General features: G+C 35.6%; 1 protein-coding gene across 3 annotated transcripts in view; it reads left to right on the forward strand.

The window, feature by feature from the left end:
* Window positions 1-20,377, forward strand: part of LOC122791339 (IgA receptor-like) — a 632,537-nt gene that overhangs the window by 497,454 nt on the left and 114,706 nt on the right. For all 3 annotated transcript variants that reach the window (XM_044059054.1, XM_044059052.1, XM_044059053.1), the window contains one exon: window positions 14,858-14,893. In XM_044059054.1, coding sequence (XP_043914989.1) covers window positions 14,858-14,893 — 36 coding nt within the window. The remainder of the gene's footprint in view (window positions 1-14,857; window positions 14,894-20,377) is intronic.

Consider the following 20,377-nt stretch of genomic DNA (forward strand, 5'->3'; position numbering starts at 1 on the left):
CAAGCACAGGAGGACAATGGCTGACCAAGTTCGCAGATAACTGCAAACTAGGGGCTATAAATGACTCTCCGGCTGACACAGACATCCTCCAAAAGGGTCTCACTGAGACAGATACCTGGTGTCAAAACCATGGCCTCAAGCTAAATGCCAAAAAGTGCATTGTCATCCCCTTTGGAAAAAGCAAAGTACCCACAAACTGCCACGTAGGTGGTAGCCCCCTAAATACGGAAGACGTAATAAGAGATCTGGGGACCCAAGTAGATAGTAATCTTTCCTTTAATAATCACATTGCCAAAGTGGTTAGAAAATCCTTCTATGTGGCCCACCTAATCACAAAAGAGTTTGCATCCAGATCAAAAGAGGTCATTATGCCCCTCTACACATCACTCATCAGACCCATCATAGAGTACAACACTCCATTTGGGATGTACCTTACAAGACACCTGCAACAGCTGGAAAGACCACAGAAGTACCTCACCAAGAGGATCACTGGCTTCAAACAGATGCCCTATGCAACTCAACTGAAGAAACTCCAGCTGTACTCGGTTGCATACTGCCTACTCAGACGTGATCTCTGCCTGACACACAAGGCCATGTACAACCCAGAATTGATGGACATGCTCCACCTAAAGAAAACCATATCCCCTCGAGCCACATGCTCTAGGGATCTAAACCTGACCACAACAATAAATAGGACATGCTGGAGAGATAGATTCCTGTCCCAGAGACTTCTCATGCTCTGGAACAAGATTCTAATCTACATTAGGCAGAGCTCCTCACTAACTCTCTTCAAGAGAAACCTTGACGAGTGGATGGGAAACAGAAAGTTTATCCCGGGGATCACTTCAGTGACTCTGATGGACAGAGGTACAGGGAACTAATCTAAGAGGACGGCAAAAGCTAACACATTCTGGCTAGGCTTATAAATGCCTTTGGGTAGATAGCTTAGTACCTACCTATGAACCTATAAATATTGCACCATATCAAATCTCTTTCTTTCCCATGTCCATATTTCATTTTTATACTTTTCAAAATATCTAGTTTTTTCGTTTACATTTTTGTACTTTTTCAGATGCCTTTTTTTCCAAACAGATCAAAATTTATTGATCTATATACTGTTTTTTTTTTTAAAAATCTGTTAAATTAATGGCCACAAATTTTTATTTGAAGCTTCTGAGAGTTTTTTTTCCGAAAGTACTTTTCTTTCCTCTAACCAATAAAAAAAAAAAAAAAACATACTGGCATATGTAACTAGCAGGAACCAATTTCCATAGACAGTCTTGCACAATGTCTGAGAAGCCATTAATTGTTAGACATGAGCCTAATTAGCAAGTGGGTGGTGACATGGCACAGGCATAATGTTCAAAATCCTGTGTAGCAGTTATGTCCTCCTAATGGTGTTTATAGTCCAAGCCATTGTGTAGAGTGGTACTTGTCACCTGTGCTGATGATGATGTCTGGTACCCTTGACACATTGTAACTTGAGTGACCATGTACTAATGTCTGATGCACAGTGTGAGACAGCATTACATTATGCAGCTGTCACAAAGTTGATGGCAAAAGGGTTTGTGTGATGTGATACATGTATTTTATGTATCCTTAAATAATTTGTAGGGCCTACACACATTTCCACAAAGAGGAGGGTGCTATGAAGTATGCTTTTGGATCTCTGGCTGCAATACTTAGGAGAACTTGGACTAAGATGTCCATGCAGTATTCCCAAAAGGCCACACAGCATGGCCTGGTACAGTGACTTACAATACATTAGGAAAATTATAGAGGCAGAATTGTCATTCTGTACTCATGACACTGATAGTAGCAGATCACTCCTGTGTGCTTACTGCCTGACTTGACAAGTTTATACAACTGCAAATTGGGTGCTGCAACCCTTAATTTACAGAAGGGTGTAAACCCTTCTAAGTGGTGTTTCATGCTAACTGCACACAGTTCTTTCGTTGTTTTGGAGAGACTGAAGCAAAAGTTGTAATGTGAAAATATGAAAAACTTTGTTTGGCCAAGTAGTGTCGGCTGCCAATTTAACAACTCAATATATGAGCAGTTTAGCAGTAAGATTGGAAATGTGCACAAAGACAAGGAGTGCCTCAAAGCAAATTTATTAATCTGGTTAAAGTATTAGTAAATAGTTTCAGTTGAGTCGGTTGTTGTGTCTTTCGGCTTTTCCTGGTTAGAGGTTGCCACAGCAGAACTCCGGTCTGCTAATTATTGGTAGTTGATTTTTACATGCCAAGTTATCAGCCCTGATGCACAACCTTCAACGAAGGTACGTCCATTCACGCATGTCTCCACACAGAAGATGCTCTAGCTGAGAATCAAACCGGACAGCATCTTACTGTGAAGTAACAACGCTACCGCAGCACCACCAGAGCAGATCATATTAAGCTCAAAAAAATGCATCTGTTGTCTGCATTATGCAAGTGATACTTACTCGCCCAAAATATTCAGTAGACCCCCCCCCCCCTGTTAAAAAAAACTTCACTGCATGGACTGTAGAATACGGTGAGTTTTCAGTACATTCTTTTATTGTGCCAGTATCATAGACACAGGTTTGCAAATTATTGTTCTGCAGTCATTTAAAATGTGTAGATGATGCAAATGTCAGGAAATTACAGAAACAGCATACCACTAGACTGCTGTTCCTCAGAGATTGGAAAGCAACAATAAGTTAACATAATAACGTTTTGTAGAAATACATAGGGGTAAATAAAAAAATCACTAGTAATACAATACACCAAAATAATCAAATTATCTGAAACTGTCTTCAGAAAATTAAATTGAAATTATTTAAATAAATCTTTCTGCTGCTGCCAAACAAATAAAATAACTAAATCAGACTGCAGACAGAGGGGAAGACATCTGAAATGGTACTCTCTTCCTTTTAATTGTGAGCTGTCAGTTGCAGTGACAGTTTTCACACCTCTGCAGTAGTGTGGGAGGTGGGGCCTGTCAATTCATGTTGGACTACAAAAGAACACCTAAAACAAATGCATCAAATTTAGCTACAACTCTGGCTGCTGCTGGATAACTTCAAATTATAGTGTAAAGCAAGCTCTGAGCTAAAGATAAATGAGGGTGATTAACAACAGAAAAGAAGCAAGCCTCTTGCAGAAGGAATACAAACTGACAGTCAGTCACAGATTTCCCATTATATGTCAGTGGAATGGGAATTCACAGTTACTTCTTTATGTCTGGCATGAATCACAGAAAGAAGACTTGAAATGCTTTATGAGAAAGAGAAATGGTTGAAGGAGAAGATCATGTTGATATATCAAGCCCCGTTTGGTAGCCATGTTGTGGTAAATGGGCTAAAATTACAAATAAAGCACTTAGAATGATTTTTAGGTGTTAAAATAGGTCTGGAAACAAAGATAGACTGAAAAAAAATATTTTTTTTAGTTCTAGGATGGAGTTTTCCTTTAAGCACTATTTGCACAAGACTTCCAATAGAAAGCAGACTGTCATCCTCCAGAAGAGACACAGCATATAGACTTACATCAGAAGAATGACAGCCATGTGTGATCCAAGCCCAACCCACAAAACCCACAAAACCAGGAATGCCACTCCAATTATTTGATATTATTCCAATAACATATGGGTGGCCATGGTGGTGCAGCGGTTAGTGTTGTCGCCTCACAGCAAGAAGTTCCCTGGTTTGATCCTCGGCTGGGGTGCCTTCTGTGCAGAGTCTGCATGTCCTCCCTGTGGTTGTGTGGATTTCCTCCGGGTGCTCCAGTTTCCTCCCACATCCCAAAGACATGCTGTAGGTGGATTGGACACTCTAAATTGGCCCTTGGTGTGAGTGCGGGTGTGTGCCTTCTGGGTGATCTGCTGTAGTGACCCCTAACCGGGAAAAGCCAAAAGAAGATGAATAAGTTTCACATATGTAGAAAACTATATTTTTATACTTTGTTTATATCATAGCATATTTTTCTTAGGTGCTATTGTATGTCAAGCAAAGTATCAGTAGCACATTAGTGGACCATTTTAAGAACCCAGAATGTAACTTAACATGCCTCTTCAGTGTCATTTGATGCATCTTGTATTATATTTAATAGTGCATTACTCAGCTATGCCAAGATTTCAGAGCACATGCCACCTTATTTAAGTTTTATCATAATGATTAACTTTTAATAAAATTAATAGTTTAACATTTTACACTTTAAATGAAAATAAGTGGCTTTAATTCCATATATAGCTAAAAGAATAAAACTCTAATGTTTTAAAAAGGGAACAAGTAACCATTTGAAGTTGAGAAAGAAGGAAATTATTTACCTTGTAAAAAGTAATACTCAGCACCTGTTCATAACTATTAAAGCATTTCTTTAAATTAATAAGAATTCATAACCATGAAGTACATGGATTTTCATTTATCCTTCAGTTTTTTATTGTTTTTATCTTTTATTATCCTGACATCTGTTGTTCCATTTATCTTCAAAGAAGTTGATAGATTTCAGTCTATTTCTTCTGTTCTTTTTAAAACATTTTTTTTTTACGATTTTATTTTTCTGTATAAAGTCCACTACACCTTATAAGGTGTTAAAATTGTCTTTCCTTCTGAAGGTAAATCCTTATTTTTGCTGGAAACAAGATTCAGAAGTGAAATTTTGAATTCTCCTTTGACGAGAGAATTAGTTTTTGGACCATCTGCTGCAGAGGTCCTTAAAAAGTGTGATGAAAGAAGTAAGCTGATTCAAGAAATATATCAAATGTTTAGCCTTCCTTCTCCAAGTTTGAAAAGGGATTTACTGCTACCCCTACAACATTCTTTAAAAAGTGAAAAAACTCAGCAAGCTGTTGATTAGCAAAGATTTAAAATGCAATGGCAGGGAGGTTCTAAAAATGTGGACCCCCCCCCCCCCCAGAACCAGGGACAGTCTTATTTATTTGTTGATTGATTGATCAATTGATTGATTGATTGATTGATTCACATTTGATTACCAGGAAAGTCAGACTGGGCAGAAGGCCATTTTCAGCAAAAGCCCAGAGAGAAAAGTTCCAAAGTAGTATGAAGAGATTTGCTTTCTTGTATTATCAAATCCTTCTAGAAAATGTCAAAAATGAAATTTTGAATTCTTCCTTAGCTAGAAAATATGTTTCCAGACCATCTGCTACAGAGGTCCTTAAAAAGTGTGAAGAAAGTGGTAAGCTGATTCAAGGAATCTGTCAGACTAATAAGTCTAAATGATTATCTATATCCCCCAAACACACATACATACACTTCCCACCCTGGCAAACCATTAATCCTTCCAGAAAGTATGAACCTCCATTTTTGTCTTTGGCATAAGATTGTATACTTTCAGACAGATGGGTTCTGGAAGAAATTCATCAAGGTTACAGATGGCAGTGGAAAATTCTCCCTCCTTTACAAGGGATTCCCCCTCATTTACCTGACCCATCTCCTCTTTTCCCCTCCTGTCATTCAGCATCTACTCACTCAGGAAGTTATATAGTAGCTCCCTCTTCTTCACCTAGACGCATTTTCCTCAAGCATGTTTCTGGTGCCAAAGAAAGAAGATTTTTGGAGACCAGTTCTGTTTGTTATAGTGCCCATGTTAAAAATATAATCCCTTCATAACTTGTTACCCTTTATTCCCCTCTGTGCTTGCTGATAACCTTATATTTACAAGATTGTTATAATCACATTCCTATAAATCCAGATTTCAGATGTTTCTTAATATTTTCTGACTCTACATCACATTATCTGTTCTCTGCATTACCCATTGGTCTATCCACTGCTCCAAAAGTATTCAAAAAGTGTCTATGTTACTGTGATAACATACTGCAACCAGCAAAGTATTCACAGGATATCTAATCTGGATAAGGCATCTTCTACACAGACTGAGATCCCAGAAGAACATACAGAAGTCTTGTCTGACTGCTTCTCACAAGACTGTTTTCCAGGGTGTCTTCTGGACACTTCAGTTCAAAGAGCTTTTCTTCCACAGGATAAAGTTGATCTGTATGTAAATCTGTTTCTGAGTTTTTCCACTCAGACTATTGTCATAATCATGGAATTTCTTAGGATTCTGGGTCTCATGGTTTCTATGATTCTCACAATCCCTCTTGCAAGACTCCACATGAGAAAAATCCAGTGGTACCTGAAATCAGTATAGCCCCAATATCAATATCCCTTGACATTACTGAGTCCAGTTTATGGTTTGTAAAAAGGGAGACTTTTTCATGCAGATACCACATTTATCAGATTTCAGGTCTCCCATTCTCCCTCACAGCTCTAGCACTGTCTGTCATAATAGACACTTAAGAGTTTGCTTGGGGGATAAAAGTGCATGGACTGTGGAGCAGGAAAGACAGATCAAAACACATGCACTTAAGAGATATGTTGGCACTTATAAGTGATCTCAACTCTTTCAATCATCTATAGTCCCAGGGACCTGTATAAGTGTTTGCAGACAACACCATAGTGATGAGATCCAGAAATGGGGGAACTAGATCTTATCCTCTGTGTAGACTAGCCATAGTAGCTATTCAGCATAATCTCACTCTAAAGGCATCTTACATACTGTCATTGCAAAATTGTTTGGCAGTCAAGCTGAACAGGATGAGAACAGGCCTTCATGAATGGAAATTGAATCAGGGGATCTTCCAAGAATTGCTCCAGCTGTGGGGAACACTTCAAGTCGATTATTTCACCTCCACTTACAACAATCAGTTTGCAAAATTCTTGTCCATGACCCCATGCAAGAATGCCTGGAAGACAGTTACTTTTTCTTTTCCTTGGATAGGAATGCTCCTGCATGCTTTTCCACCCTTTCTACTAGTATCCAAGATTATTCTGAAAATTCAGAAGGGCACTTTAAGCATCACTGTGGTGATTCTTTAAGGTGTAGGCAACAGTGGTTCTCCCTTTTTTTGGAAATGCCCATGAACAGTTATCACAAGTTTCCTCACAGAATGGACCTACTTACACAAAACAAGGGGTGTTTGATACATACCAACCCCAAAAAGCTACTACTGACATGCTAAAAGGTATTAAGATTCTATCATCTAGGCATTTTTTTTTCTGAAAACATACAACAGGTATTAAAGGAAGCAGGAAAATTTAATAGCAAATCATATATTAATAAATGGAAAAGTTTTTAGTATGTGTCAAGAAAGCAACCAGCACCAATTCAGGGCTAGTGTTTCTTTGGTTCTACATCATTTGTGTGAATTACTATCCTATGGCCACTCTCACTCCTCTGTCAAGGTTCATTTGTCAGCCATTTTAGCATGTCTACTCATGGATCCTCTTTTCTATGTAATCTCATGTGAAAATGTTTTTGAAAAAGGGTGTCACATAACAAGTCTTCTAGAAAATATGCACCCTATTCTTGGTATCTTAATTGTGTGTTAGAAAAACTAACTCTTGTTCCATTTGTATCAGCTTATTGGTTGGCTTGATATTCTTAACATGGAAAACAGTGTTACTCCTTACTCTGACATATACAAGAAGAGTATCTGAGTTACAGACTGTTATGGTGGGTCAACCCTATCTCATTTTCCACAAAGACAGGGTTTCCTTAAAAAGTAATCCTTGCTTAAAGTGGTATATGACTTTACTTTGATCTAGCCCCCTCTATTCTTTCCAAAACCTAAAAATGTGGGAGAAAGGACATATCATAACATGGATGTCAAGAGACAATTCAGGTACTATATTGTCAGAATAGAACCATTCAGAAACTCTAATCAGTTTTTCATTTCTTGTGAAAGAAATAGAGAGTCTGTGCCAAAACAGACTATTTTTCCAAGTGGTTGTCGCATGCATTTACCTTGTGTTATACCCACCACAGCAAGACACGTCAAGGCTCTATGGATTTTGGAAAGGGTTGAGTCTAGAAGTATTCTAGAAGCAGCAACTCAGTCCTCTGTACATACTTTTGCAAAGCACTATAAACTATATTCCTTCCAGGTTATGGAAAGGCTTTGGTATGACAATTCTCCAGCTGCTTTTGGACCCTCATCCTTCCTCCTCTCAGTCAATCTAAGAAAGAAAGATAGAAATCTACTCGTATGGCTAAGACTACTGCAAAAGTGATCCTAATGAATAAGATACTACACTTGTTTAAGTAAACTTACCATATCAATAGATATTTGAATGATCACTGCTGTAGTAGCCACTCTCTCCCTTTACCCCCTTTGTGTATGTTGTTTTGCCAGGGTAAGCAGCCTTCATTTTATTTTACTAGTGTTGTCATTGGCAGGGCTTTTACCACTCTCCTTCTCTCTTTTGGCAGAAAACTATGAAAGCCTTTGTGCCCAGCCCTGTCATTGAAGTCAGTTCAACTCAAGCTGACTAATGGTTTGAGTGCATGGAAGGTGCCTTGAAGTTTTGGAAGCTGTCAGGCTGTTATATCTGAGAATAACTCATATAATTTTTATTGATTTCAGCAGTGATCATTCAAATATATATTGTTATAGTAAGTTTACTTACACAAATGTATATTCTTCCTTATCAAGCAATATGCCAGGGACAATTACCAAAAACAACCATACTGACTGGACTTGCTCACACGGAACAAGGGATTATTGATGCATCTCAACACTCAAACTCTCCCTGTAACTGACTGGCTGATAGATTTTGCATCCCATTTAGGCATATTTTCTTTGAATATGTGCAGCATGTATTAAAGGAGGCAAGAAAACCTGCTACTAGAAAATTATACTAGCCAAATGGAAAAGATTGTGTAGTTGGCAGTATAATAGAGAATATGTCTCATTCCAAGCAGATATACCAGTACACATGTGGATTACTGAATTCAGGCCTAGTGTATACTTCTAGTAAGATACATCTTGTTAGTTATTTCAGCTTTTCTGCCTATAGCTCCCCCTTTATTCTTTATTCCAAATTAAACAAGTTTAAATTTTTTTACAGAATAGGTAATCTAGAAAAAGAGTGGCATCTTTCTGGGATCTGTACTTCATTCTGGAATTTTTAACTGTGTCTCCTTTTGAACCTGAGCCATCGCTTCTCCGAAATGTCTTACTTGAAAGACAGTCCTGCTCATTTCTCCTTCTGCTAGATAGGTATATGAATTATCAGCCCGCATGTCTACTCAACTTTCTTTGATCTTCCATAAGGCATGGTGAGTCTTGGAATCAGCCCTTCCTTTATGCCTAAGATTGTTACAGAATCCATCTGTAACAGTACTATTTATCTCTGAGTTCTACTGTGGCCCAAGCAAAGCAAAGGAAAAAGGATTCTATATATCACTGATGTCCACAGACAACTAAAAATTTTATTTGGACAAAACTAAAGACTTTAGAAATTCTATTTAACTTTTTTGTGTCCTATGATAGTATTTAAAAAGTTAGCCGGCACCCAAACAAATCATTTCTGCATAGCTGTTATGGGCTATTCGTTTTAACTACTCAAACTATGGCAAAAATCCACCTCAGAATGTTAGGTAATTTTACCAGACCTGTGGCTTTTTGGAAAGGGATGTTATTTAGGTCTATTCTAGAAGCATCTACTTGGTCCTTAGTTTACATGTACACTAAATATTTTAAGCTTGATAAAGTGTCTAGAGATAAAACTGGGTACAAACTAGCTATTTTCAAAAAAATCCCTTACTCTGGCTTTTCTACAATTTGACAAGTGTCCCATATAGTAATGGTTATTGCAACAGTGATCTAATGAAGATCATAGTTCATTATGTAATTTAACTTACTATCACAGTAGCTGTTTGAATAGATCACTGCTGCAGTACTAGAAGCATCCTTTTATCCCTCTTTTGCTGTACCATCTCTGGCTGTGGTATGGTATCTTATTTCCTTTTGTACATCTGATAAGACTTTATTATGGCTTTAGGCTTCAGCCTGCCTATATAGGACTTCTCTACTCCATGACACAAATTAACGCCTCTTTATCCAGCTGCTTCAGTGTACATGTACTGAGCACATAGTATGTCTGAAAATTGCTGCTGCAAAAGTTAACATAACCACACTCCCAAAGGAACTTCTACAGCTGAATTTCACCTCCAGTCACAAATAATACCTTTAGTTAAAATCTATGTGAAGCAGTTTCCAAGAATCAAACTAAACTTAATTGTTTTACCTCATGTATGCATTAGTGTGTTCTGTACTGTAGTGTTGAATTTGCTTGAGGGATACCCCCGACCCACACCCATGGGCCTTTTACTGCTGAAAGTGAAACTACACTAACACTTTAGAGTATTTTACTCTAGCAGTGTAAAAAAAGCATGGAAAGGTAATAAAAGTGCATAACAATAAAATTAAATGATTTTAGAGTTCAAAGACCTTGTCTTTGTATCCATAAACATTCTCCTCACTCATTGTTTTTGGTGGTAGACCATCTGTGGGGGACAGAAACTACATCCCATTGAAGTACTTGATTGGTCCTCCCCTCATCTCAGTTGTTTCTACAGCTACTATAGCATCATTTCAAACAAAGTCACTGCAATTCTTCCTGTTGCAGTTAACCTAGATGTATGTTAACAGCAAACTAGTAGCTTGTGTTACTGTCTTTACAATTATCTGGATTTTCTTACCTCCTGTCTTGCTGTAGTTTTACAAATTGTTTTGTGATACTTGCTCCACCATGAGCCATCCCACTCCATTCAGCCCCCATTACATTCAGGGTTCACTCTGCTTCCCTGCCCTACCCCCAATTCCCACCCACCAACACTAAATCTACACTTATACCTCACTAGTCTGCCTACTCTATGCATCCTCCTAAACCGTGCCTAACTTTCTATCCAGTCACAAACTTTTTTATTTATACCATGTCCATCCACTTCTATTCTAAATTCCTTCTCAAACCTCACCCTACTCCCCTCTCCATCAAAACATACCTGTTCTTGACAGTATTATCACTGCTCATTACCTCATCTCACTGTACTGCCAGATTTTTACAACACTAACTATGCTGTTTCCCTCCTGTATCACCTTATTCGTCCTTCTTCTTGCATTCCTATCATCCCCACTAGTAGTAGTAATAAATAAGCACACCTCAACCATTACTTCACCCTCTTCTACCAGTCATCTTTTTGCTAACTACTCTAAAATCACTGCAAGCTTAATTGGCCTAAATCCATTCCACTGTTATAACCCCAAAATACTAAAAAATGTCAGTCCCAATGTCAAGGTAATGCTTCTACCCATCTCTTCTAAAAATACCATAATAAAAAAAAAATCTTTCTCCACCATACATCATTGTGGTGACATCTACCCCAGTCCATGTCCAAATCAAACCCCAAACCATAGAATGCATTCTAAAAGTTTACAAGTAGTCACTCTAAACATTAGAAGGATATGAAACAAAATCACAGATTTTCATGCCTGGATGGCCCAATACAACCAGACATCCTAGCCACAGCAGAGACATGGGTAAAGCCTGAATTAAAAGATGCTGAAATACTGTCCTCTGGTTATAATATTGATAAGCTCAGTAAAAGCATAATAAACAGATGGAATGGCTATAATCTTCCCAAATATGCTCACAGTAACTCCCTATACAGGCACAATCCCAAATTTTGGAAAAGTAGAAATCCTTCTCTCATTCCTAAAACTCAATATGGCCAAAAGCATATGCATTCCAGTGCTGCGTATTCCTCCAGAACAGAAAATTCTAATACTTGACACATACTATCTTGTATAGCAGATACAATCACAAATGGAATTATCCTCCTGGGTGTTGTAAACATTGACTGCAGTCTTTATCTGCAAATTCAATAATCAACAGCATTAACCTCTTTGGATTCACTCAGCTTATTAATATACCAATAAGATATGGCAAAAATATCTCCCAGCAATCTATCCTGGATTTGATTCTGGTTACCAAACCATCTAATTTTACCTCCTCAGGTACCTTCCCTAATGCACTAAGTAACCACCTGTCAGCTTACACCCACAGGAACATTACACAACTAACAAAGGAAAATAACCTGTAATCTCTCCAAATTCTCTGAAGTGTCTTTTATTGAAGCTCTGAAAGCAGTTAACTGCTCCATCCTAAAAGGATGCACATGAATACTTCAATGCATTTCTATGTATTCGGAACACCTTAGCCCCACAGTGCACAAAAATAATTAAAAACAACCATACCCCATGGCTCACCAACCAACACATACTCCTTATGAAAGAAAGAGACAAAGCATGGATTAACTGGCAAAAAAATAAAAATGACAAATGTTGCCAACTATCCAGACAGCTATGAAACCAAGTCAAGAAACAAATAAATAGAGATAAAAAAGTCTTACTATACTCGGCTATAAGATAGCCATAATAACAACCATAAAAATTGTGGTCCACCATATCTTATCTCATCAGCCCAGGTACAAAAAAGGGTCCCAGCCCATACCCAAACAGTCCCCCTCTTCAAACAGCTACCTATTTCAATACATACTTCGTAGAATGCATAGGCAACTTAACCTCACACTCACCTAACACACCCCATTCCACACAGCCAACATTCCTACTTTTGAACCTACCACATTTCCTTCACAAAACTCACCCATTGGCAGCCTCTTCAATATATATGCAGACACCTCCACCCATATTACCATTCAACCAGTTTCTATAAATCTCATTAAAAAGTTTTACATAACCTAAAACCATGTTACTCCTCAGCTGACAACCTTCCATGGAATACCTAAATCTAGCTGCAGATACAATAACATACTCAATCAGTGTTCTTATTAATAGATCAATAACAGAATCCTGTGTCCCTAACATGCAGAAAATGACACATACTACCCTCTTACATAATTAGGTATTTCCACTGACATTGCAAATTTCTGTCCTTTAGCCATCCTGTCTCCCATCCCTAAAATCCTTGAAAGATGTATACATCAAAGGTTCTTTACTATATCTTACAAAATAAGCTAATCGCCAATGCATAACATGGATTTTGGCCAGACCACAGCACCTGTACTGCTTTACTATCATTGTAAGGATCCATCTCTGCATACCTTCCCACTTCCACAGGAGTCCCACAAGGATCCATCCTTGACCTTCTACTATTCAATATTTGTATCAATAAGCTACACGCATCTTCTTCTGGAGACACATTTATTCAGTATGCAGATTACTTTACCATCATCTCCTCTTCAAACACCTTAACTCACCTCCAAGAAATGACTCAACAAGTTGTAATCTCTATTAAAACTTGGTTACAACAAATTAACTACTACTTAACCCCCCAAAAAACACAATCCTTCTCTTTACTCCAAAAAGCTCACACCCCTAACAACGCATCTTTCAAAATCTTTTTGGCAAATGGCACTGAAATTGAATTAGTCCACCATACTAGACTATTAGGAGTCATAATAGATGATAATCTTAAATCTGACCTCCACATCCAAAGCAATATCAAGAAACCCCGTCAAAAACTAGTAGGCTATATAGAAACAAACATTTTCTGAGCACACACACAAAACATATTCTAGTCAAAACCTACCCTCTGTCCTCCTTACTCTATGGAGCACCAATTCTAACCAATTTACAACCATTCATAAAAACAAATTTGAAAGCTGCTACAACAAAATTGCCAAGTCTGCTAATTATTCATCCTCCTTTACCCATCACTGTAAAGCTCTGCCTACCCTTAGCTGGCTGGAACTCCCCCTCACCTCTCCTACATTCAGCTTATAATGATCCATAAAATCATACACAAACCACTAGCCTGCCCAGCTCTTGCCCCATTTATCAACATATAGTTTCCAAAAGAACTCTTAGATCTGAAGACAAACAACTTATCACCATAAATAAACCAAATACACCCCCTGGACAAAGCCTATACTCCTACTCAGTAGCAAAAGATTGGAACTCATTACCTCTAACCACCAAAACTAGTTCTCACCTACCCACCTTTAAATATTTCCTAAAAGAATACCTTACAAAATCTTGGACCTGTCCCTGTATCAATCCTGGCTGAACTTACCCATTGTACTTCACATAGACCCTTCAACCTAGATCTCACTTCACAATCCTTACCATCCTCCTACTCCACTTTTTTTTTTTGTTTTTCCACTACCTTACCTTATTACTTCATCTCTGCAGATCTCCTGTACCTCTTTCTCTTTCCACCCTACTCACCTAAGCTACCTGAAGACATCCTACCCTCCAATCTTCTCATAATCTCCTTCTCTCTAGTCTTCTTCCTTCTATAACATAATATGAACACATCTCTCATTGCCTCATTCTTGACATCACTCAATTTCCCCTCACTATCTCTAATCATGTAATCTCTAATATATCTTTAAATGAGACCCGAGACAATTCTAGTAAGATATTTATCATATACTAATCTATGTAAGAAGTAATATGACTATTTGAGTTTTTCCTCACATTTTCTTCACCTCATTTTGTTGTTTTTCATTGCATTCTACTATGAAATGTTTTCTTTGTTTTTCTCATTACAGCATTGTTTTCAGTCTTAGATTTTGTAATGTAAAATGATACTCTTTGATTTAAAATATCTTTACTTGATTTTTGAAATATTGTGATTGTGGGGCTTTTCTCCCAACCCATCAGCAGAAAATGGGCACTTTCTGGCCCAGTTGGATATTCCTGGAAAACAAAATGTCAAATAATTAAAATAAATAAGAAAGCACTAGTTTTGGTGTGCCCATAAATCCCCCTTATACCAGGAATTACTTATGTGCTAAGGAGCCTAAAATGTAGTGTGATGACCATACAATATATTTGGCAGTATACATCCCATATAGTATTGACTACTGCAATCATGATCCATTTGAACATCTTTTATGATAAATTAGTTTACACAATTGCACTTTGCTGAATGCCATATATTGTTCTGTTGTTGTTGTCATTTCCTTCTTAGCTGAATTGTAACTAGAATGAATTATTTATTTTCTAGATGCTATGGAGAAAGATAAGAAGACTATAGAAAAAGGTAAAACAATGGCTGAATGTAAGATATACCAGTACTGAATGTTTTAGAAGAAACTCCTGGCAAACAATTGGGCAGCAATTTGTTTCCTTGCATTGAAAAATAAATTTCCCCTTTGCATGGTGTTTTTGTTACACTTAAAGTACATTCACTTTCATTAAAGTACAGGAAATTTCAGCAGCTGTTTTTATTGACATAGTAATATATGCAAGATCACTTTTTACCTCTTCCTTTTATACTGCTGATATATTTTTTGGAATATGACATATGGATTCAGAAAATAACCAATCACATAGCAAAGTTTGTATCCTTATTTTGATGCACCATTTTTACACCACATTAGAATGGAAGGTAACCATCTTACCACTCAGTTAATAGACCAAATGGTGGCAGAATACCATTATCAGCATTAAGATCAAATTCAATTTCGGTTCTTTCCATTTCCACTGTAATGAAACTACTTCTGTGAAAACCAGAAGGCTGGTATGTAAACCCATAGAGAAAAAATGATATCCTAAGACAGGCATTTAATGTGCACACAAGTAATCTGACTGAAATTTAGAAAAGTTACCATGAGATGTACAGAAGTTGTACACCTTGAGGTAACTATTTCCATTTTAAAGACAGCCCTACCATAATGTTTTAGCATGAACGTATGCAGCATCCCAGTGGCCTATGTTGCAGCTCTGCAAAATGCTAATGGGGTATTCCAGGAAGTAAGACTCTGCTAGCTAGCCATGTGCTATATTCTTGAAATGTCTGAGGTAAGGCATTTACCCACCCAGATGATGCCCCAATTCTGACCATTGCTCATTTGCATAAGTTAACACCACCACTCATGGATCCTCATCTTAATGAAGATGGCCAAAAGTTCATGTTCACCCATCACTGTAAAGGTAAGTGCTGGAGAGTTTAGCAGACAAGTGTAAGTTTGTGTTGTGCTGCAAGTGAGAGTGTTTGTCTACCTGGGGGATCGCAGTAGTAAGGTTACTTAGAGGATAGGTAGGGGGAGTGTGTGTATGTATGTATGTATATGCATGTGTGTTTGCATTTGTGAATGAGATCGGGTGGGGGGTTGTGTATGTATGTGCTTGCATGAGTGTATGAATTTGTGGGAGGGGCTATTACACCTCCATATTCCCCTAGACTCATAAGAAAATCCTAAAATATTGCAGTGTGGGGAATGCTAGACACTATTCTAAATATTGTGTCTTAAAATCACTTGATAATAAAGAAATATGAAACAAAGTCATGTGAGCACTAGACACCAGGGATACTCTAAACAACATGCTTAAAGGCACTTAGAAATAAAAAAAGACTATATAGGCCAAGGGATCACTAGACACTATGGGTCCTCCACATATTGTGCCTTAATGATACCTATAAAAAAGAAAAAAAATAGTGGGTTTGGGGTATGCTTTAGCTAAAATATTACTTAAAAGTAACAAAAATATAAAGCAGATAATCTTTTAATCCTGCACCCTTGACACAAGGAACAGCAGCATTAAATCGGTACAATACTCATAACTTAGTCTAGTTTTTTTTTCTGCAAAATAAGAATTATGACACTTTCCATATGGCATTATTTAAGGACTGCAACAGTTTGAGTTACAAGGGATAGGGTACTTATAAGCATACCTCTCAATCGCACAGCACAAGAAATCTGAACAAAACCAAAAATAATGGGGGTCAAAGACCTATAATCAGGTAAACATTTGAATTATTTTGTCTTATAAACTTAGAAAGCAGCTAGAATAACAGGTTTTGCGTTAGCATGCAATTTATTTTTTTCAAAACAGGTTTATTGTTTTAACATATAAGAGAAATATCATAACAATTTTATACAAGTAATTAAAATAGGTATTATTATAATATTCAACAAAACAACTAAAGTATTTATAAAGACATCCACTACAATCAGATCAATTAATTAAACTAAAATACCATGCTATTGAAATTAAAATTTTTTTAACAAATTTTGTAAATTATCCCATACAATATAATAAATATTTTTTCTATTTGTTCTTGTCCTAATTGTGTTTATTTCCATATGGCACACTATATTCATAACATTTTTAAATTCATTGAACGAAGGAGGTGTATCTGAAATCCAATTTCTAGTTATTATTTTCCTAGCCACTGCTAGAATAGACCATAACAAGGGAAGCTTAACCTTTTTAACACTTTGAGGTACAGGTGTGTTGAATAATATAAGAGATTTAGAAATAATGAAATTTTCTGTAAAAAGAGCCTGCAAAAATTCATTAATTGACTTCCAGTATTCTTTCAATTTTATACAGTCATAAAACATATGAGCCCAGTCAGCATTAATTTCTACATTACATCTCTTACATAAATTATCTTTATTATTTATTTTATTCATCATCAAAGGTGTATAAAAAGATCTATGTAAAAATTTCCATGTATAAAGTCTCCAGACAATGGAAGACGTAGTTCTATAAGCAGATTCCAATATATATTGTTTATCTTGTTGATTTGGTGGGTCCCCATTAATAGAAGTGAAATAATTCCAGTATGAATCTACACTGTAAAAAGTTTCTTGTCTGATAATTTTATGTATGTATGAAAGTTTACCTTTATCAGAAACTTTATGTTGTAAATTTAATATCAAGTAATCAATCAGTGTTGGAATAGATTCTTTAACTGTTATAGACATTAGATCTATTTTATTAATGAGATGTTGTCTAAAGGTCTGAACCTCTAACCAGCAAGTTTCTCTTAGATCAAATTCTTGTTTTAAGAAATCTAGATTTTAACTTTATTATCAGATATCGACTGATACCAGTACTTTAGATCATTATCTATAGCTAAATGAGTTCCTTCAGAAGTAGATGACAAAAGCATACCCTGAGTATACATTATAGGAATACAATAAAATTCCATTCCCTATACTTAGGGTGCATGAATATAAAGTTACGATAACTAATAATAATATTTAATGGGTAACAAACCATATGTTTAGGTGTAATAGGTGAAGTACAAAATTCCTTTAGTAACCATAACATGGAGTTATTTACAATCATATTTTTATGTGTTAAGGAGATTTTCATGAAGTGCATACTAATTAGCTCCCAATAATCTTTTCATTTTAGACATATGACTGATCTATTAATAAAGTAATAACTTTTACAATAGAAGAGATAGTATATAAATTAAAGGCTGGAAAAGAAATACCCCCTTGAGACCAGCTATTAGTATGTTTCTTTAATGCAATCCTAGGTCTATTAGGTGCCCATAGGAAATTTAACATTAGTGTATTCAGTTTCTTGATAATTATTTTTGTAGGTGGAAGTATTATTGATTGTATTAAGTATAAAATCTTGGGGAATATTATCATTTTAATAATTGTAAGTCTCTCCTCCATAGTAAAAACATATTATTCCAGGTATTAAAAGATTTTGTATATTAAGAAAACAGGTACTATAATTATTATATATAATAGATTTAATATCTTTAGATAGTATTATACCTAAATAAGTTATCTGACCTGAATTGGGTACATATTTAGTAAAATCACTAATGAGAATATTTTTTCGTGTATATATAGGTAGTATTTTAGTTTTTTCTTCATTGAATATTAAACCAGAAATACTTTTAAAATTCATCATGTTATCAAATAGAGACTGCATAGAAGAATTAGATCCTGCTGATGTAATTAGAACATCATCTGCAAAAAGTTGAATTTTGGATGTTGTATTTTCATCTATTTCAAAACCCTCTATATCAGTACTGTTTCTGATCAAATTAGCCCAAGGCTCCATTACTAAAGTGAATAATAGTGGAGAAAGTGGACATCCTTATTTTGTACCTTTAAGAATGGGTATTTTTTGTGAAACATATGTTCATACCTTAATATAAGCCAACGCTCCTTTGTATAAATGCTCAATTAGATTTACAAATGCATCTGAGAAGTTTGAGCACTTCATTAAGGTAAACAGATAGTCCCAACTTACTGAATCAAATGCTGAACTTATATCAAGACTAATAAGTGTTAAATCTTTCTTTTTCCTATTTGCAAAATCTATTAATGTTAAAGTTCTTCTTATATTATCAAAAGTATTTCTATTTACAATGAAGCCTGTCTGATCTATATCTATAATGCCGGGAATGGTTGTCTTCAATCTATCAGCAAAGATACTCATAAACATTTTATAATCATCATTAAGTAATGAGATGGGCCAATATGAAGAACATCTAGTTGGATCTTTATTAGCTTTTAAAATTGGTGAAATAAATGTATATTGCCAAGATGGGGGGGTTATTGACTCAGTTTGGGCCAAAATAAAAACCTTATTTATTAATGAATATGTACTTTTAGAAAGGATTTTATATATCTCTGGTATAATACCATCATTACCCGGTGCTTTGTTTGATGTAAGCTTATTTATTTGTGTAATAACCTCTGTATATGAAATACTTTTGTCCAATAGTTTAATCTGTTGTTTATTAAGCTTTTTATTCATGTTTGTGGTTATAAACTCCTTTATTTTATCTTTAGGTTCCATGTTAATGTTATTATGGTTAATTTTGTGAAAGTGATTTCTAAATTCATCTAGTATTTCTGGTATACTAGAAACATTCTTCTTTTTCCTTAGAGAAAAGATTTCTTTGATATAGTTTTGTTTATTCAACCTTTTTGTTTTATTTTTAAGTCTATGTAAGTATTTGGGGCTTATTGAATAAGACAAAAACTTGTATTTCTCTAAAGTTATTTTAACTTTATGAGTTAAAATTTCTTTTTATTTCTCATTTAGTTTGTTTATTTCTTCAATAACCTTCTTGTCCATAATGTTTTCTTTATTATTATGTTTATAAGAGTCTAATTTACTTTGAATATCTAACAATTCCTTATCCCAAGATTTCCTTTTATTATTATACCATCTGATACTTTGTCCATATAGATACGATTTTAAGGCATCCCAAACATAAACAATGGAGACTTCAGGAGTATTATTTATGTCTAAAAAATGTTTTACTTCTGAAAGTATATATTCTTTATAGTCTTTTAGTTGAGTTAAGTATGCTGGTATCCTTTTGATCTGAACATTATGAGTATTTTTTATCATGAATTCAAAAACAATTGAATTATGATCAGATATAGGACATGAAATGATTTTGGAATTAATTAAATCTGTTACCATCTGGTTAGAAATAAATACCCTATCTATTTTTGAATAAGTTTTGTATCTGTTAGAAAAAAAGGTGCATGGTAATGATTTTGAATCTAGCTGATTATTAATATCATTCAAATGATAAGAATTAGCAAAATCATTTAAATGTTTTGCATTAGATGTAATTCTTCTTTTCCCTATAGTGGTAGTATCACTTTCATGTAGTATACAATTAAAGTCACCAGCTAAAATAATATCTCCTATAGACAATGATATGATCTTATCAAGATGATGTTTCACTGTATTAATACCAATTCCAGGTATCCAATATACATTAATTAAAGTGTAAGTCTTC

Source organism: Protopterus annectens, chromosome 17.part0, assembly GCF_019279795.1.
Source record: "Protopterus annectens isolate FY-2018-M chromosome 17.part0, PAN1.0, whole genome shotgun sequence".
In the NCBI taxonomy this organism is placed as follows: Eukaryota; Metazoa; Chordata; order Ceratodontiformes; family Protopteridae; genus Protopterus; species Protopterus annectens.